The sequence below is a fragment of the Thrips palmi genome, unplaced genomic scaffold (genome assembly GCF_012932325.1).
Source record: "Thrips palmi isolate BJ-2018 unplaced genomic scaffold, TpBJ-2018v1 HiC_scaffold_11, whole genome shotgun sequence".
NCBI lineage: Eukaryota > Metazoa > Arthropoda > Insecta > Thysanoptera > Thripidae > Thrips > Thrips palmi.
In genome coordinates this window covers 2246820-2266078 of record NW_023144622.1, presented here as the reverse complement: position 1 = coordinate 2266078, position 19259 = coordinate 2246820, and the positions used below count along the sequence as shown (strand labels likewise).

The 19259-nt window shown below is 49.7% G+C and overlaps 3 protein-coding genes across 12 annotated transcripts in view; 2 read left to right on the top strand and 1 right to left on the bottom strand.

Moving 5' to 3' along the window:
• The first annotated feature begins 83 nt into the window (after window positions 1-83).
• On the top strand, window positions 84-3913 carry LOC117639372 (regulator of telomere elongation helicase 1 homolog). Of its 2 annotated transcripts, none has more exons than XM_034374961.1 (11): window positions 84-328; window positions 448-541; window positions 619-905; window positions 975-1079; window positions 1173-1706; window positions 1788-1852; window positions 1963-2146; window positions 2233-2331; window positions 2405-2557; window positions 2676-2912; window positions 3023-3913. In XM_034374961.1, exons 1-11 carry the CDS (start codon window positions 227-229, stop codon window positions 3374-3376), a joined length of 2214 nt encoding a protein of 737 aa, XP_034230852.1. In that variant the 5' UTR covers window positions 84-226; the 3' UTR covers window positions 3377-3913. The 2 variants fall into 2 exon arrangements, with proteins under 2 accessions (XP_034230852.1, XP_034230851.1); XM_034374960.1 differs by having other exon boundaries at window positions 85-328; window positions 616-905.
• Window positions 3392-9673, bottom strand: LOC117639381 (galactosylgalactosylxylosylprotein 3-beta-glucuronosyltransferase S). Of its 7 annotated transcripts, none has more exons than XM_034374981.1 (7): window positions 9539-9673; window positions 6788-6968; window positions 6518-6710; window positions 6183-6442; window positions 5892-6098; window positions 5684-5819; window positions 3392-5613 (listed from the first exon to the last, which is right to left on the bottom strand). In XM_034374981.1, the coding sequence occupies exons 2-7, from the start codon at window positions 6926-6928 to the stop codon at window positions 5567-5569; spliced, it is 984 nt and encodes a 327-aa protein (XP_034230872.1). In that variant the 5' UTR covers window positions 6929-6968; window positions 9539-9673; the 3' UTR covers window positions 3392-5566. The 7 variants fall into 7 exon arrangements, with proteins under 7 accessions (XP_034230872.1, XP_034230873.1, XP_034230867.1 ...); XM_034374982.1 differs by lacking the exon at window positions 9539-9673 and adding an exon at window positions 7509-7648; XM_034374976.1 differs by lacking the exon at window positions 9539-9673 and adding an exon at window positions 7513-7648.
• LOC117639376 (adenosylhomocysteinase-like 1) overlaps window positions 7578-19259 on the top strand; it is a 35470-nt gene continuing 23788 nt past the window's right edge. Inside the window, exons 1-3 of one of the 3 annotated variants that reach the window (XM_034374968.1) lie at window positions 7578-7771; window positions 8479-8520; window positions 13491-13578. In XM_034374968.1, coding sequence (XP_034230859.1) covers window positions 7670-7771; window positions 8479-8520; window positions 13491-13578 — 232 coding nt within the window. In that variant the 5' untranslated portion in view covers window positions 7578-7669. Of the gene's footprint in view, window positions 7772-8478; window positions 8521-9234; window positions 9326-13490; window positions 13579-19259 lie in introns of those variants that run through there. The other 2 variants (XM_034374969.1, XM_034374970.1) reach the window with 2 other exon arrangements.

The window sequence follows — 19259 nt, the reverse complement described above, 5'->3', positions numbered from 1 at the left end:
TCATCTTTTCAACAATAAACCTCTGTTTTAAAGTGTTATATCTTAACATCAGAAAATTTCTGATTTGTTTCATCTCTTAAGTTTGTACTTTCGTCGATGCAGACGACTCAACGAAAGACGAAATCACTGACCTGCCGAAACTGAAACGCTGAAACAGCGCTCTGCGTTTGATTCTTTAGCCACAGAGTAGTATTCAGATTTGTATTTTTACTCTTTTGTTACAAAAATGAGTGTTGTGAGTATCAAGGGAGTTGATATTCATTTGCATGAGCCTCTTAGACGTCAGCAGAGAGAGTTTATGGAAGTTTGCCTCGAGTGTTTTACTGAGGTGAGTACTTCTTTGTAACTGCTTTTATGAAAGTTTTGTGAAAAGTGCAATCAGTTTCACAGGTTTCACGTTATTGAAACAGTCACTCACTTGGATGCTGACAATTTCTGTATTTTCAGGGAAAGAATGGGATGCTGGAATCATCTGATTTGTCAGGGAGAGTAGCTGCATTGCTCTGCGCATCTTTAAGTTGGATTCTGCACTGCTTCAAAGGTAGCATGTCATAAAAATTCGTTTAAATTATCATTTTTTCAAAACTAACACTGTCAATTTCCTTTATTATATAGAAGGGCTGGGGGTTGCCAAGCATGTCCTTTACTTGTGTGGCACTCAACAGGAGCTGTCACGTGCGATTGAAGAGTTCAAGAAGTCCAAATATGCTTCTGTGCGGATGGTAGTAATTAACTGCACAGACGATTTTAAGGCACTCTTTGCACGTCCAAATTACAGCAATGATGACCAAGACAATGACAGAGGAAAGAAAACACCTGTTCCGAGTATTATTTTCTGTACTCAAGAGCTGTTCTTTCAAGAACTCACTGTAACAATCATTAGCGCTGCAAAATGTGACTTCCAGGTCTGTATGCATCACTTTATTTTATTTATTTGATCAAACAATTTGCTTATGTTTATTTCTGTTTTGTAGAACACAATAATATTGCTGGATGATGCCTCTCAAGTTGAAGAGGCATGCTGCTTGTCTTCCTCCCTGAGTCTATGTAAAGTAGATCGGCTGATTAAGCAGCTGCAGGTTTGATTGCTTAAATCTTTAATAGTATATCAGGTTGACTAATGCATTAATTGAAAATTTCCAGTATAATTGATGTTCTGATTTGTTTTGCAGGACTTCAAAGACTCCGAAGAAATAATTTCAAAATTGGATGGCATTCGAAAAGTTTTCCGTTGTATTTCTCCTCATAATGGCAACCCATATGATCCTGTGTTTACAGAAGCAGAAATAATGAATGTGTTTGAGAATTATAATGCCAATATTAATGAAGAGGATGCTTCATTTCTGAAAGAACTGAAAAATCTGGATTTTCAGGAGGTACTCCATTTCATGGCTCTCGTTAAAATTTTCACTTGCCAAGGAATCAAGACTGAAAATTACCCTCAAGCCATCAATATGTATGCAACCGAGACTTCTGCAAAATCAAAATTCAAAACGGGTCACCAAGAGACATGCCAGGTTGCCTGTAAAACTCTTCACTGTGTTTGCTGGGATTCATCATTTTTATTCAAGATCATAGCAGATATGAAGCCACATTCAATCCTTTTCTCAGGGACAACAATTTCACCTTTTAATCATTTCAAGGCTGAACTTGGTGTTCTTGAAGCAAAGGAGTTTGTTGGTAAATGTGTTATTGAGGACTACCAAGTAAGTCATTTGATGGAAATTCACATTGTGAGTGGGATTATTGAAGTCACATAATGTTCTTTTTGTTGATATTGAATTCAGCTCTTTGCAAGGATTGTGATGTGTGGTTCAGGTGGTCAATTTCTAGAATCAACAAACAGTGAATGGTATGGAATTCTGTTGCAGTGCACGATCAACTTTTTAAAAATATAAACTTGAAAATTCCCTGATTGTTTCTAATTTTCTTTTGAATTTTTTTTTTTTTAAATATTTTTAGTATGGATCCTGATTACAAAACCTGTGTGGGCAAAACCATCCTTGACGTGGCAAAAGTAACTCCAGCTGGCCAAGGCATGACAATTTATTTCAGCTCTGATAATTTGTTTGAGCAACTGAAAGAACACTGGCATAGAACTGTTATCAAAGGACAGTCCTTGTGGAACCTTATTAGGCAAGAAAAGGTCAGTTCCATTTGTTTGAATGAACTCTATGAAACTTGTTGAATACCCCAAGTCAGATAGATCATTCTTCTGCTCTGATGTTTCAGGAAATTTTATCTTATGCCAACAAAGATGACCTACGCCGGTTCAATGCAGACTCTGGTCTTAAAACAGGACATTGCATTTTTGCAGTACTACAAACAAATGTAAAAAACTTTCATAACTCCTTTCCTTTTGAATTTTCTTTGTGAATTTTAATTACAGTTCATTAATTTTTAGGATCTCATGGAACTGATAAATGTTTCCGTAAATCTGGATTGTCACCGCATTGTTATGTTCATTGGGGTGCCATTTCCATCTAAAGATGATCCAAAAGTCACCCTCAAGAAAAGGTTTATCAGTGAACAGTGTTTATTAAAAAAAAGTAAAATGGTAAGCCCAATAACACTTCAATATGCTTCTCATACTATTTTTTTTTTATTCATTGCATTGATATTTTGGTGTGGTATTAATATAATCTAATATTTTGTCTATATTTTTTTTTCTGTAGACAGTGTCACAGTTTACCACAAGGGAAACTTACAAGTCTGTGAGAAGAGTTGTGGATCACATTTTCGGTTCTATCTATGACTATGCCATGATCTTGTTGTGCGACTGTCAGTATGATAGGAGTGAATTGTCCCCTTGGATAAAGAGCAAAGTGCATCATGAAAAGCGATTTGCAGAAATGCTGCATGAAATTCATGATTTTTTCAAAACTATTCTGAAGAGGACCCAATCAATTATGGTAAGCATATCTTGATCTGAGGTACCGCACTTAAATAATGGGGTCAGAGTCTTTGTCAGTGTACTTGCATGCTGTTGAGAATTTTTTATATCTTACAAGTAATATTTCAGGCACCAGCAGAGAACCTTGAACAAAGAATTAGCCAGTTTGGAAATGTTAGGACGTGGGAGATAGAGAAAGTACAACTAGAAGTCAGAAAGTTAAGGAAGAAGAATAGAAGTCTTGAAGACTATGTGCAACGTCTCAAAAACTTATCAGAAGATTATGATAAAACGAATGAAGATTTGGAAAAGAAACTCAAAGACATGAATGTGGAAACCATCCAGATGCCACATTTCTCAGAAATGCAGTGGGAAGCTAGTGAAGTTGGTGGTGAGGGTGGTAAAGTGCTCAGCCCAGTGAACAGTCCCATAAAGTTGTTGATCTCCCCACGAAAGAGGCCTTATCCAGAAGATGTGAAGTAAAAATGTACTCAGTTATTAAACATGGTTTAACATTTATTCAAACAATTTTGTACAGTGGAGGGGATTATCTGTAGGTTAAGAACTGACATTAAACAGTGGTCCCTCACTGCACTTGTGATAAACAATGATTGCAGGCTAACCATACAAGAATTTATGAGATTCTTGCTGATACTCTTAAGAAGCCCTGCAAAATTATTTATCACTTACTATTTTCATTTTAAAAAATTAAAAAAAAAATTGCTGGACAATTTCTTACTTTATAGATTTATATCCGTATAACTCTTAACAGTCATTCAACACAGTCAACTCGACAGTTCATGCCAGGGCTGCATGTAATAATTAAGAAATCAAGATCAATTTCTATGAAGGCCTCACTTCAATCAATAATGTTAAATGGTACTATAGGCTGCTTTCATGAGAAGCTTGTACAATGTTGCTTAATTTGATATTTTGTTTGTACCCTGGACGATCAGTAAAACAGCACTGCAAATTTCAACAAGATGAAAGTCTACATGCATATTAAACGTAAAGGTGTTATGACTGCCCTTTTTTTTTTGTGTCCCATTGCTTCATGCAATGAAAAGCAAAGGCATCTCACTATCACTTAAACTTAGAGTGCATTGCACTCAGCACATACAAATCAGGCCTACAATGGATACAGGTGTTGAAGCTGAACACGTAGGTACAAAAACTGCCTCATATAAAACATCTCTTCTTTCCTAATATAAATACAGTAATAAAAGGACAGAAAGAATAACAACTAAGAAGTACCTAAACCATTGAACCCTGATTTGAGCCAATATCACCAGCATGCAATAAAAACATCTCACTTACACACCAGTAGCTACAAGACAGATCACATGATATAAAGCATAACAACCAAAGCAAAATAAGGCACCATGGTGTAAACTTATTAATATTAGAAAACCTATCTGATTATCAAGATGCACTATAGGACAAAGAAAACAACAACATTATGAAACAAATAGATAAAAAGCAATTGGAATCAATGGCAGCTCTGATTCCATTCTGGGCAATACTTCGGCAAATTATATAAGTTACTCAGCAGGTACTTTGTAAAAATATCATCAGCTCCAAAATAAGAAAAAAATGGCTGCAAAAGAACTTACCCACGAATACTTCCAAACATGGGCAATATTACAGCTTGTGCTGACAAAAAAAGCAAAGAATGAGTGGTTAGGTAAATCCTCTCTACAGAAGTTTGATTAAAACAGGTTAATAATACATTTTGTTGTCTCCAAAGAATAAGTAGGCAGATGTGATGCTTTAAATAGAAGACACTATTTTCAGTTGCATCTTAAATTGTAAATACACAACAATAACAACAAAAATAAAAACAATCACACTAAAAACAAATGCATGCTCTAGAATTCCCAGTCCACAAACATTTGTGCATGTCCACTTTGCTATATCGGGAGGAAGGTGATTTTGTGACTAACCTAATAGATTTAGATTAAAACAAAAACTAGATTAGATAAAAATTGAAGAGCTTTACATAAAGAAACAAAACCTTCTGCTTCAGCTCTTGAAATCTTACCACATGTCTGACCATAATATATTTGAAGAAGCATAAAATAACAATATGTGAAAGTGCAACACGCAGATAATAATTTAGGGCTTACAATAAATTGAAGTTTGAGCATTGGGAAAGAAAAGCGTGTCATTTCATGAAGCTCCAAAAATAGACATGAGAAAACAATTAACTTAATGAAAATATTGATAACTTTAACATTCAAAACATGTTGATGTGTTGATCTTAGAAACAAGTTGTTCAAAAGTAAGACCCTAAACGAGTATTTTAAAAACACAATAGGATACCTAAAATGTCATGTCGAAAACATCCCAACAAAAAATAATAAAAAACAATCCTTAATACAAAACTTAAGCCTTAAAAAAATTAATATTTAATGAACTAAGGTTTAAAAAAAAGGAAATGAGAAAAAAAATTAGATTGGATCCTCACTGTTTTACAAAGTTGGTTAGATCCTCACAGTTTTATCTATTTGCTCAGATCCTTTCCGTTTTATAAATTTGCTCAGATCCATACTGTTTCATGAATTCACAAACTTTTCATATCACAGAATCACACTCATAACATCATAAATATATGGTCTTCCATCTTATCTTTGAAGTTTCTGCACAGCCTTCTTCTGCATAAGAAGCAGCTCTTCAGAGATTGACTGATTTGCCGTCTTTCGACAACATACTCTTGACACCTAGAAAGAAATTTGATATTTTATCCTCTTGAAATGGAAGGACCCAATGTGTTACAAATGTTATAGATACCTTTAACAGAACTGCTGTAAGCCATCCCTAAGTAATCAAGCTCTTGAAGTAACTTTTTAAGGCTTGTAGCTGGTTGTTTACGTATTTTAACTGTGGGAGCTGGTCTCTTTGTTGTCTGTGTGTGCCACACTAAGACCTAAGGAAGAAATTTAAAAAATAAGACTCCATCCACAAAGGATAAACTCAATATATCATAACTTGTTTGCACCTGAGTACACCCCTCTGCTCTAGGTTCTATGTCATCAAGAGTTAAGTTCAGACTTCTCAAAAACAGATCTTCTTCATACCCAGCTTTATATGGCATTGATGCATCAGGATGTTTTAAAAAGTACTCAATGTTAACTGCAAACCCAGCCATATCAACAGGAAAAACACGTTTAGCTGGCCATGAATCATAAAAGCCAATGACTTTTCCCTGCAACCCAAAACAACAAATAATTTAAAAACGACAAGAAATCGCATCTACAGATATACTCTGCTGGCGATCAAAAACACTTACATCTTTGATAACGGGTGAACTAACTCCATAATCACCTATGAGACCAACTGGAAACATAGAGACCTTTTCAGTAGGTCTTATTTCACTAAATAGACGGAGGTCAAATGTATTGTCATCATCCCCAAAATACAGAACACCTTGCTTCACATTTGACTGAATCCAATGCAGAGCAGCTCTCCTGTTTGCCACTCCTCTGGGCACTGTACTTGCTTTCCGGTACATTTCTGGCATTGGACTGGAAATATGTGTGAATGGGATGCCTAAAACAGGAAAAATGAAGCAAACAATCAAGATAATAATAATAAAATAACATGCGTCAGAGTTATTAGGCTTACCAAAATGTTTTAAAAGTTCCATCACCATTGCATTACAAAGTCTGTTATCATCTGCCACAATCCAATGCAAATTGGGCACATGCATTAGAGTTTGTCCTAAGCGTGTGAGTTCAGCAACTTGTTCCCTGCGAGGGTATGATGGAGTGATGAAGTAAATTTTGGGTTCTTCTTTGACAGGCAAACCACGGGTGTCCTGGAAATTATGAGATATTTTAATAGAATTGTTCAACATGAAAAATTAAATTTTAAAATCACACAGTAGATTCTTACCTTGCTTTGTTCATGGCATAGGACAACATTTTCTTGGTACGCATAACGTTTCATTTCTTTGCCTTGTGATGTCCAAACAAGATAGAGCACTATGGTTGTCATTGCCAGCATGAGCAGAAACATACTCTTCATTTGACTCATTTCGGTTACAACTTTTCATTATCTGGCATTAATCAAAATCCTGTAACAGTGCGTAATGAAAGTGGTTATAATGGGCAAGCAGTCGGTGTGATGAATGAAGTATCAAAGAGAAAACATTGAAAGAAGTACTGCGATCCCACTCATAAATAATAGTACAATGAATGAAGGTTCTCAAAGTTATTTCATTTAAAAAACTAACCAAATTCGTTAGATACCTACAAACGCACTAAGTTAGTTCTTACCCACACTCATGTAAGGTTTTGCACAGCAATGAACGCCAAACATATCACTAGTGACATTTAAGAGATTCTTTAGTCCTCCGACTATCATAAGAAAGTTTAATTTGCCCAGGAATGCTCAAATGTTAACTCAATTCTCCAACCTTGCCATGATCTGTGTGCTGTTTGCAAGCTGCTGACTTACTTGCAAAAAAACACGAGTTGGAATCGTCTGTCAGTTCAATATTTCACATCGGACCAAAAGAAAGATGAGAGACGGCTATGAGAGCAAAGTCTTGTTGCAAAATATTTCGCTGTGGGGTGGATTGAACATGCCACGACAGGAAAACGAAACGACTTACAAACCATTTCCATTTCTATATATTTTCCGCCTAGCCCCGCTACGCTCCGCCGCTGCGTGGCCAAACAGAACAGCAGACAGCAGACTGCCCTCGCTGTCTGCTGGAACGGTCCCGCGTCCCGCAGGCATTGTCGCGAGTGCCAAGATTCCGTGGACAAAATAATGGCCGAAGCAGGAGACGGGAATTTCTCCAACTCCCAACCTAAATGTAGCCCAACTGCAATTACTGATGCTCCCATTACAGATCCGGGATCGTCCATAAAGGTGCGCTATATGTTTTCATTCTAGACCTGTCGTCATGACAGAGTTGGGGATGTGTCAAGTGCCTGCGGCTAAGCAGACGATTTGTTGTGGACTATTTTGTCCTGACATTGCCAAATCTTGCTGTTTCACGGCTTTCCAAAGTGAAGGCTGTGGTAAAGTTGACAGAGCCAGTCTCTGTTTTCAATATTTTATTGCACTTCATTCACAAGAAAGCCGTTGACCGACCGTCACAAGGCCGACCTAACCTGCCCACTTCATTTGTTATGGTTTTCTTTAGACATTCTTTTGGCCATACTTGAAAGACTGTACAGTTCACAAACACCGCTCTGTAGTTCTAAAAGCATTTTTATTTTTCTCATGTTAAACTGTTTCTTTCAAGAAAAATATCAGTTTTTTGGGAGGTCCCCATGGTTAAGCCTCCATCTGGTCTGAGCATGTGATCTGTCTGTATGTATCAGATTTGTATCTGTGACAAATCTTAGGGAAACATCTCATGATAGAATTTTGTTTAAAGCTTCTCGGTGTACATTTTTTTGTGATAGAAAGCTGTAATGGATTATTTCAAGGGTAGGAACAGACATTAGTTTAGAAATAAAACAATTATTTAGGAATTAGTTTTTCTTAAGATTGAGTCTTCCTGTGATTTTCCATAGAATATTTTGCTTACGACACAGGTGTTTAAGAACTATTATTTGTGTTGATTACAGAATATAGAAGGATCGAATGCCTTTGTTGGGCAAAGAAAGTTGGTGAGTAGAGAGAGTTTATTTGCCTTGAAGTCACTTTAGTAATAGAAAGTTCAAGCATTGTGCTTTGCTAGAGCTTCAATTTTTTTTTTATCTTATTTCTGTTACTGATTAAGTAAGTTATGCTTTTAGACAATTGCTTCCTGTTTTCTCACATTTTTTATCTTTAAAATTTATTTTAATAGTTTGTTACATATTGCCTTGAAACCTTTTTTATGAGGATTTCTTTTTTTTCTTTCTTTTTTTATTTCTTTTTCTCTGGTGGAGACTCCTCGCTCTCTTTTTTTCTCCACGGGTTATCAGCCTGTTTTTCCCCTTTGCACTATCAGATTTCACCTTGGAGGCTGCTTGTTAAAACTCTGGCACACATCCCCCTCTAATTATTTCAAATGTCTGCCCAGGGAAGGCCACGGGGAAAATGTAAGAACCCAAGGTGCAAGCAGCCACCGTCTGCATTAGCTCGGAAACTATTTTTTTTTTTTAAAAAAGTCGCCGTTTGAAAAGCATATAATCCTCCAGTCTGTTGTCGTCCCACCTGCCTCGCCCGCCCCTTCCCCTCCATCCCCCTGGCCTCCGACCGTCCGTCCAGCAGCGAGCAGCGAGGGGATCCGAATATCGCTGTCTCTCTCGCACTCGTGGCGCGTGCCGCACAGACGACAGGCCGTTTGGAACGAGTCTCCTCGGCCGTCGTCCGTCAGTCCTTTCGGTCCCTTCGGCGGCGTTGCTCTGACCGCTGCTCGCCGCTGTCCGTGGGGCACCGCCGGCCTGTTTGCCTTTGCCTTGCCGAATGGCCACCGTCAGCTCTGCGGTAGGTCTTGTTAGGGTCTCTATAGCCCTGCATGCAACCTGATTGGCTGTCTCTCTCGCATTCACGGGGCGTTCTTATGGGTGCGAGAGAGACAGAGCGACGAAAACGTACGAAAACGGCTCTCGGAATCAGGCTGCAGTAGCCCGAGCGACATGTACTGCTCCGCCCACCACCCCCGCGCCACGTTCCTCTTGTTGTTCCCCTGTCACTCACTGTGTGCACGGGGGAAGTCCGTCGTCCCGGTCCGCGGTCGCAGCCGCGGCGCTCGCAGGTGGCTTTCGTTGCTTTCGCTTTGACCGATTGACGGGGAATTCCACGGTTCTGGCATTTATAGCGGCAAGGACGCGTTACCACTGCAGCCAACCTGGCACTCTCTGGCGATAAGGAGCCACGACGCGAGGGCAGAGTGAGTCACTTGCTCTCACGGGGTGGCCCTGCGAGTGCGACAGAGAGAGACAGCTTAGTTTTATGAACGATTTATTGGGGGAATGTTTTTATTGAAAGAAAGCGCAAGGGATCCCTACAGACAGACTCGATTGCATCCAACACTCGTTTGTAGCTGAGCTCGACCCTACACTGTCGGAACCGAATGCAAGCACCCGGGCCGGGTCACTGAGAAAACCTTACAAACTATTTTGGGCCTTACAAAGAAAAGTAGTTTGTATAACAAAGTATTTTGAGCATACATAAGCTTACAAAGAAAATACTTCGTAATTTACGAACTACTTCTTCGTATAACAAATTATTTTAGTTTGTTATATGCATGCTCAAAATACTTGGTAAGGTTTCAAGAGTGTTCATTGTTGTGGTTGGCAACGCCAGGGGCTGTTCACTGCTGTTCCCCCCCCCCCTCTTTCTTTTACCCGCCGAAACAGTGCGAAGGAGGCAGCCCCGCTTATCACCTTACGTACCTCTGTCAGAGGAATACTTTTGCCAGCAGCCCCCTCGCTGGCTAAAATGGGAACGCCTTCCCGGGTAGTAGAACACCAGGACCACGCCGTGCCCCACTTTTCCCGCCGTGCCCCACTTTTCCCCCCATCCCCCCGAAACGGGGAGCAGTACGGCCGACCGTCGTTGCAAACATAAAGGGCATCAGTTGAAAAGTCCGACCGGTTGGACATAAATGTCGTGCGCTTCATTACTTTGCACCGCGAGCCTAGTTAGTTGAACAAGGACCGCTTCTTTCGCCGGTGAGGAATTTTTTTCCAGTGGCGCTCCACCCCCGCGCCATAATTGATGCCCCCCCCCCTTTTCTCCCAGCAGCAGGTGTAAGGCATTGCATGGCTGCGCGGGCTGCGTATGCTGTCGTCAGCCGCCCTGCGTGTGCGCGCTGCGATCGGGGTCAACCGCCCTGCGACTCCGAACGATCATTTCTTGGCGCTGTCTCTCTCGCACCCCCTGGGCAACGCGCCACGCGTGGGAGTCCCACGGTGGGACGAAGACAAGGCGACACCCTTGTGCGGGGCTGCGGTTTGTCCGGCCAATCACGTGACTGGATTTGCAGCGTGACCCCCTCCCGCCGTGAGCCTGAGTCACCAGTGTATTGGTAAACCTTTGGACGCTGTGGTGTCAGGTGTGACAAAAAAAAACAAGAAAGAAAGAAAGAAAAAACCGCATTGCCTTGCGGTGACGTGATCCCGATCGCGCGTTAAAGCGATGATTCCAAGATAGTGCGGGCCGGTGCGGGCGTACTTAAGCTTTTAAAAGGCAAAGTCATTGTCACTCACTCACTACCAGCAGGTGTCTCGAACAGCACATCAACTCGTGCACTGGTAAAACTAAAGCGTGGTTTTATACCCTCTGTTTTCAAGCGTAATCCGTTTACGCTTGAAAACAAATCGCGAGGCTTGTCCGCTTCGACTCCCCCAGTGCAGGGGGGAATTTCTTGTCTAAAGCGTGACTTTATTCTGCTGGACTAAAGCACACAGTTGCGCTTTGCTTTCACCAGTGCGGTGACGCCGTGCCGATCGGGTGGCGCGTTAAAGCGACGATTCCCAGATAGTGTGGGCGTACCCAAAGCTTTTAAAAGTCAAAGTCATCGTCACGCACTACCGGCAGGCCGGGCAGGCCGGCCCCGAAGCGCATCGCATGGCCTCGCTGACGCGTTAAGCGACTCCCAGATAATGCGCGCGTGTGTCACCGCGGTGTCACTGCAACGCTGCCAGCTCTCCGTCTCTCTCGCACTGCTGCGGGGTGCCCCGTGAGTGCGAGAGAGACAGCGGCATTCATCGGCCCGCACGCGGTTTATCGCGGCACGGCGCGTCCTCCATTGATCGCGTCTCTCTCGCACTCGTGTGGGCGTCCCGGACGAGGGCGAGAGAGACAGAGCGACAGAGCCTGCTGAAACTTTGATCGCTGGCGCCGTGTCTCTCGTTTTCGGGTCGTGCCAAGTGCGGCGCACGCCAAAGGATGTGGGGGAGGGGGAGGGTCCTTGGGGCCCTTTGAGGCCGGATGGCACAGTGGGCCAGAAGAATGGTGGAGGCGGCCAAAACTCTAGGCGCGTTTTGAGCTCCAGAGTCGCTAATGGGACGAAGAACGTGTGCCCCCCAAGGAAGGGCTAAAACGTTAAATCCTTGGCGCCGGTCTCTCTTTTTGGGGTTCGTGCCCATTGCGGCTCACCCCAAAAAGGTGGGGGGAGGGGCCCACCGGCCCTTGGGCCCCTTTTGGGAGGCCGGATGGCACGTGTCGCCGAAGAATCCCCTGTCTGGGGCCTTTCTCTCTCGCCCGCGGGCTCCCCGAGTCGCTCTTTTGGGAAACCGCCCAAACGTTGACCCCCCCGAGGGAAGGCCCCCCTCCGGGAAAAAAAGGAATCCCTTTGACGTGGTCACGCGTTTTTGTTTTGAAATCCCATTAGCGCCTCTGGAGCCAAAACCGCGGTCGGGGGAGTTTTGGGGCCCGGCCTCCCCGGTCTCGGCCCACGTGGAGGGGGGCCGGGCCCGCCTCGCCGCGAATGCCCGGGGGCCCGGGCCTTTCCTCTCGCCCCCCCGTCGGGCGGCGCGGCCCTTTTGGCGCGCCCGCCCCGCGTACACCCCGCGACGCGCCACGCCCCCCGCGCCGGCAAGGTCGAAATCCATTTTGCGCCGGGAAAACGATCTTTTTTTTGAAAAATAAAAAAGGGTTTGGATCTCTCGGGTTGGTGGGGCGTCGCGTGGCGCTGCCCCGCGGCCCTCGGACTCCCCTCAGGCGGACCAACACGGACGCAGTGACCGCCAGGCGCGGATCCATCGACTCGTCGGGGGGGGTTTGGGGGGGGGAGTTGCCTACCTACAGGGACCACGTGCCACTTTTTGTCCTCCCCCCCCCCCCCCCGAATCCGCGCATGGTGACCGCGGTGCTGTTGTTCCCTCAGCCTAGAAGCGGGCTCTAGCTAAATCTAAAGTACAGTTTCGTTCCGTTTTTGGCTGACAACTTTTTCGCCACTGCCCCCTCCCCCTACGGTTCGCCGTTGTTACGCCGCGGCAGAAGGCAGGGAGTATCGCCTCCAGCCCCCCTCGACGGAGATACGCCGCGCGCCAAGGCCTGAGCCATGGCCTGGGCCAAGGCCTGCGCCAAGGGAGTTGTTTGTTTTTCGACTGCGCGGCGCCTGGACCGGTACCCCTACCCTGTTGTCCCGTCCAGTCACTTCGCGTTTGGTACCTCTGCAGCGGCGAGACTCCCCGTCGCAGCGACTCTCGGATGCTGGGGCGCGGGGTAAGGCCCCTCCATCTCACGCCCCGTTGCACTGCTCCACTGGTTCGCCTCTCGGGCCTGTTCAGCATGCGATGCACCGCCCTCCGAGACAACGAGACAAACAAAAGGCTGCAGGGAGAATCTGCCCCGCCCTGCATGCTGTTTCCGAGCATGGCTTTCGTCGCTCTGTCTCTCTCGCACCCCCGGGGCGCCGCGCAGTGGGCCAGAAGACCGGTGGAGGCGGCTAAAAGTCTAGACGCGTTTTGAGCTCCAGAGTCGCTAAGCAGGACTCGAACCGAGCGTGTGACCCCACCAATGGATTCCCCGTTCGAAGAGCAATCCATTGGTGGGGTCACACGTTCGGCTCGAGTCCCATTCAGCGACTCTGGAGCTCGAAGCGCGTCTGGAGTCTTGGCCGCCTCCGCCGGTCTTCTGGCCCACTGTGGTCTCGGAGTGCCAGTCTAAATGAGGCCCGTTTCCGCGGTGCCTGTTCCAGGAGAGCAAGTCGGCCGCCGCACTCAAGAAGTCAAGTCGGTACCGCAGTCGCTCCCTCTCCGCCTCGTCCACCGACTCGTACAGCTCCGGTGAGTGGACATGCTGCCGTCGCGGCCCAACTAAAAACAAACCATTTTTTAATTTTTTTTTTGCAAAATAGTAAGATTAAATTGTGGGATTGTTACGGAAGCGATGGCACAGCGATGTTCCCCCTTGCAGCACCGCGACGACGGCGACTCCCGCACAGCGTTCTGTCTGTCTCTGTCTCTCTCGCAGCCCTGCCGGCCCTGCCGGTGCCGCTTGTTGTTGTCTCTGTTTTCTGGAGTAGCGCCGCGGAGCCGCGGACTGCAGCCGAAGCGGCACGACGCGGACCGGAAGCCGAGGCCCCGCTGCGACCTTTCCTCTGCACCAGCCAGGTAAGCGATGCATGGCAGTGTGTTGTTACTGGGAGAAGCGCCTGCGATGCGCGGGATAGGCACGCCCGCAGCACGCCGCCGCGTCGCGCTGCGGAGTGCTGCCTACAGCGCAGGCGTTCTGCACGCGCGGAGCGAGCTGCAAACACTTTTCTCCCTGCGCGTTGACGGACTCAAAGGGGGGCTCTGGGGGCGCGAGGCGGAGCAGAAGCTTGCTGGGCACACCGGCACGCGCCTGGCGTGACGTCCGCGACGCCGACTTCCGGGGTCGACTTCGTTCCGGGCCATCAGCGCGGCGCCGGATGCCGCGGGTTCGAATACCGCCACCGCCTGTCTCGTCACTTTCTGCGGCGTGTTTGCCCCCCGGGGCGGGGGACGCGGGCAGGGCTGCCGACTGGGTCGCCGAGCCGGCGCGGTCGGCGTGGCGTGTCTCTACTCACCCGCGACAATCGTCGCCACGGCGTGGCGTGGCGTGGCGTGGCCGTCGCGCCGCGCGCCTCGCAGACGGGGACCACTCCGACTGACTGGCGGCGCTGCCCGCACTGTAAGCCTGGACGCCTGGAGTGGAAGGGGCCCCATTGATTGGGGAAAGGGCGGCTCGCAGCGGGGGCCGGGGACGGCCGGGGAGCACCGCGGCGCGAGGGTGGGGGCGACAGTTCTTACCTTATATGACACCTCTCCCCCTCGCCACCATCGACCGCCGCACCCTGCCGCACCCCTGTCTCCGTCGCACCCTTACGGGACGCCCCGCGAGTGCGAGAGAGAGCGCGTGCTGCGGCGGCGCGATGCAGGGTGGGGGTGGCTGCAGCGGCTAGAGTGCACGGCGACCATGGCGTCCGTGGCGGGCCGGGGGCGGGCCGGGGGCGGGCCGGGCCGCTCGGCGGGCCAAGCAGGCAGATAGTGGCGTGGGGGTGGGGCCCGGCGGCCCGGCGAGGGTGGAGCCAGCGGGGGTGGCGGGGGCCCTCAGCTGACGACGCTCAGTCGCTCCGGGACCGCCAGACTCTACCGTTGGCGGCGCCGCCGTGTCGCGTTCGCCTCGCCCCGCGGCGTCGTGCCCGTCGTGCCGAGAGGCGTCTCGGCTCGGCTCGGCTCGGCTCGGCTCGGCTCGGCTCGGCTCGGCTCGGCTCGGCTGGCCTCGACTCGCGGATGGCCGCGGCCTGGACGGCCTAGACGCGGCCCGAGTTCCCTGCGGCTCCCCCTGGCGTCCTCGTCGTCCTCGTCGTCGTCCTCCGCTCGGCGGCCTCGGCGGCTGCTCCCCGATGGGCTCGGTGCGTGCTGGATGTGGATGCCGGATGGCGGCCGAATGAAGAATTGATTTGAATATCGGAGCGGGAACGGGACGCGGATGGCGCGGCCAGCTGAAACATTCACGCGGTCGCCAACGGTTTTTCGGGTGTGAATGTTTCAGTGCCGCTGAATGGATTCCCCGCCTTTTGCTAAAACACGACACTCTGCCGACTGGTTCGTCGCTGCCGCCGCTCTGTCTCTCTCGCTCTTGCGGGGAGGGAGGGAGGCAGAGCGACCGTCCTATCGCCGGCTCCCCGACCCAGCCGGCTTAGGGCGCACAGTGGGCCAGAAGACCGGTGGAGGTGGCCAAAACTCTGGACGCGTTTTGAGCTCCAGAGTCGCTAAATGGGGCTCGAACTGAACGTGTGACCCCACCAATGCATTCCTCGTTCGGAGAGCAATCCATTGGTGGGGTCACACCTACGGTTCGAGTCCCATTTAGCGACTCTGGAGCTCAAAACGCGTCCAGAGTTTTGGCCGCCTCCACCAGTCTCCTGGCCCACTGTGGGGCGTCCTCCTCCTCCCCTTGTGAGACCCTGCGGCAAACTGCGCGTTTCCGGACGTGCGAGTTCCGATCCCCGAACCAATCCCCGCTCCACACCGCAACCTCGGCGTCGCTCCGTCTCTCTCGCACCCCTACGGGGCTCCCCACGAGTGCGAGAGAGACGGCACACAGCCAGCGCTGCAGTCGGGATCACACCTCTGGGGCTGTGCTGGCTGCGCTGGCCGGGCCACAAAAAGAGTCCCGAGCTCCATGGCCGTGGTGGACGGGCAGGGGCGGGCAGGGCAGGGGAAGCTTGCAGGTGGTTGTGGGTGGATTGGATTTTGCTTGCTGCCGCTTGCTGCCCGGGTGAGGCCGAGCGGGGCTGCCCTTGAGCTTGCCGAGCTAGACTCCCCCTTTTCGGCCCTTTTTCTTGGAGCCCCGCTCGGCCCACTCGGAATAAAGGCGCTTCGCGGTCAGGTAAACGGGTTCGTTTTTTTATGGGATGGGTCGGGTCTGAGCGGACGCGTTGTCAAATATTTCTGCCATGCGCCCTCGCCCGGTGCGCGTGCATAGTCTCAGCTGGCTCAGTGTGTCCATATTTCAGGGGCCTTGTTTCGAAAGGTCTCTTTCGGGCGGAAAATTGATCTTGGGGTTGTTTGGCGCAACACGGTGGTCGGCCTCGTCAGACCCGCCTGCGACGTGCGTGCAGTGGCGTCATCATTTCTGCAGTGTGTCTCCAGGAACCCGGAAGACTGGTTCCGAGAGGTGTCGCTCTGTCTCTCTCGCACTTGAAGGGGGTGCCCCATGAGTGCGAGAGAGACAGAGCGACGAAGACGGCTCTCGGAGTCAGTCCGCATGGTTCGGTCTGGGAGGAAACGCCGGCGGCCTTTGCGTCAGGAGTTCAGCCCCGCCCTCCTCCTATTCGCGCTACCTCGTGCAGACCCATCCCGAGAGTCGTCGCTCTGTCTCTCTCGCTCCCATGGGGCGTCCCGCTGAGAGAGACAGAGCGACGCAAACCACCCTCGGAATCAGTCTGCAGGGTGTAGTGGGGTGCAGCCAGTGTGATTGAAGCTCTTCATACCTGGCTCGGCTCGGCTCAGCTCAGCTCGCCGGAGAAAATAATCCCGTCTCTCCGTTGGGGATTGCTCCATTTTTATAAATAAAATGGGACTTGTGGAAGGGGGAAGGGGTGGGTTCAGAAGCTACGCGCGGATGCGCTGTTGAGCCACTCTTTTCCTGTTTCACGGCCCCCCCCCCCCCCGACTCGCCCCCGTGCTCCGGGCAGGGCATAATTTCGCTGCCTATTCACTGGAAGTAAAAATACATAGCAAAAAAGTCGAAAACACTTTTTGCTCTCGACCATGGGAAGACTTTGAAAATGGTCCGTCCGTCAGTCGCCAGTCCCTCTGTATGTCTGTCTGTCTGTCTGTCTGTCTGTCCGTCTGCCTGCCTGTTTGTGTGTCTGTTTGTCTGTCGGCCTGTCTGTCACTAGGCCTCGTCTCGTGTCGCCGGGGAGGCCCCGGGAGGCCCCGAGGGTGGGTACCCCTGTGATCCTCTCGCGGGGCTCTTGAAGTGGAAAGGGATTTCGGGGGAGGGGGGGGGGCTGCAACGTAGGCCCACATGCATTGCGCAGCCAGCGCAGTGCGGCAGGGGCGGGGGAGCGAGAGAGACGGACGTACCCGCTGCAACGCTCAATACGAGTCGCCCCGAGTGCAGCGTGTGTGTGAGTGCGAGAGAGAGGGAGTAGGCTCGTGTGTGTGTGTGGCGGGAACCGGCCAGCACGCACACACATACACTCACAGGCCACCTTCGTTAAAAAAGTGAAAAGATCGGTGGGGCGATTCTGATTGATTCGACCAGCGCGCTGGCCTTTTGTTTTTCGTTCGTTGTTTTCTTTGTTTTTCTGCGGTTGTGAGAGGGGGGGGGGGCGTAGGTGGGCTTCCTGTGAAGTTGGGGAGAACGCATCAGTTAGCGTGCTTCTTTTGTTTGCCGGCACCCTGCCTTCCCTTGAGCAGGAGGAGCAGGCGCGCCTAAGGCGCCTAACATGCAGCAGTTGAGGGCAATTTTAAAGCTTTGGAGGTCGGAAAAGCGATATCCTTTGAACCGTACCTAATCCGCCTGATGTTTACGGTGCGGGGGCCGCCAGGCTCGCTCACCTTGATGTAGGCGTCCCGGGCCATGGTCCCGGCGAGCAGACTGATTTCGAGAGTCGCTTTCGTCGCTCTGTCTCTCTCGCACCTCTACGGCACGCCACATGAGTGCGAGAGAGACAGAGCGACGAGTCTGAAGCGGCGCGTCACGGCGTCGCCGAGCTGAAAGAGGAGGGGTTGGTTGACTCGGGCCTTTTCAATCCCCGGGGGTTTCAATTTCGGTTTTGCGGAGTCGGCTCCATCTCTTTACTTTTGTTCGCATGGCTGCCAGCCCCGCCAGCCCCGCCAGTCCGGCGCAGGCTGGCTGCCCTGGCTGCCCCGCCTGCCTTTCCCTCTGTTTATATCACTCGATTCCTTCCCTGCGTTCGATTCCTTCCCAGTTCATCTGGCTCCTGCTGGCTGCCCCGGGCCGCCCTGGGCCAGCCAAGCGAGGGAACCGAGCAAATCGTCAGGCACTCTGTCTCTCTCGCACTCATGGCGCGCCCCGTAAGGGTGCGAGTGAGAGAGACAGCGCAACGGAGCACTCTCTGCTGGCCTCAAAATTGTGAGGTCGGGGGCTGCCTCCGAGGTGCGCGACAGAGCGGCCGAGGGAGGAGGGCAAAGCTCGGACGTCTGTGCGAGGCTTTGCGGGTGTGTGGGTGTGTCGGGAAAGTTCTGCAGTCAGGATTCCCAGCAGCGCGACGTCTGACCCAGACCGCCCAGACTATGACAGCGGGGGGGCTCCTCCCCATGTGTGCCTTGTGTGTGTGTACACACGCACACGTTGAAGCAGGTTTATGAACTTGGTCTCCTTACTCTAAATGAGGCTCCGGGCCGTGTGTGTGTGTGTGTGTGTATGCGCGTGCGCGTGTGTGTGTGTGTGTGTGTGTGTTTAGTCTGTGGAAGAGGCGACCCCATCAAAGCACGGTCTTCACCTTAATCTAATGGCCAGCGGGCCTTTGCTTACGCACCAGAGGCCGGCCAAACACTCTCTGAAGCCAGAGGGAATTCTTCTTTGTTTCAAGTCGGGAGATGACGTGTCGTTTCAAAGTCTCGGATCTCTCGGCGCGTCAGGTCCTTTGGGTGGATTGAAGACGCTTGGAAGAGAGGAGGGGGGGGGGGAGAGGAAGAAAGAGGGAGAGGGAAAGAGAGAGGCTGCTGGGGCTGCCCTTAAGCTCCTCGCGGCGCTTCGTCAAGCAAGGCCGACAAGTTTATCCATTTTGAAAAGGGCGGCGCGCGAGATTAACTCGACAAGCGCTGCCGCTACACTGCCTGCCGGAGACCGCCACTGACGGTGTAGCGGGCCGCGGCGGGGGGCGCGAGGCCAAAGGTTGGCACAGTCGTTGGCAGGCTCGGACTGGCCAGGGCAGACAAGCAGAAAAATCTGCCGGGGCCTTTGGATTTGTGACCAGTAACGTCACGAAGTTGGTCAAAAAGTGGTCGAATCTCGGAAATTT

What these genes read in the sequence shown, in the direction of transcription:
- LOC117639372 (XM_034374960.1), top strand. Translation starts at nt 227, where the DNA reads ATGAGTGTTGTGAGTATCAAGGGAGTTGATATTCATTTGCATGAGCCT. An exon ending in GATTCTGCACTGCTTCAAAG is followed by an intron (nt 542 to 615) that starts GTAGCATGTCAT and finishes TTTATTATATAG; the next exon opens with AAGGGCTGGGGGTTGCCAAG. An exon ending in CTGCAAAATGTGACTTCCAG is followed by an intron (nt 906 to 974) that starts GTCTGTATGCAT and finishes TCTGTTTTGTAG; the next exon opens with AACACAATAATATTGCTGGA.
- LOC117639381 (XM_034374981.1), bottom strand. Translation starts at nt 6,928, where the DNA reads ATGAGTCAAATGAAGAGTATGTTTCTGCTCATGCTGGCAATGACAACC. An exon ending in TATGCCATGAACAAAGCAAG is followed by an intron (nt 6,711 to 6,787) that starts GTAAGAATCTAC and finishes CATAATTTCCAG; the next exon opens with GACACCCGTGGTTTGCCTGT. An exon ending in TTACAGCAGTTCTGTTAAAG is followed by an intron (nt 5,614 to 5,683) that starts GTATCTATAACA and finishes ATTTCTTTCTAG; the next exon opens with GTGTCAAGAGTATGTTGTCG.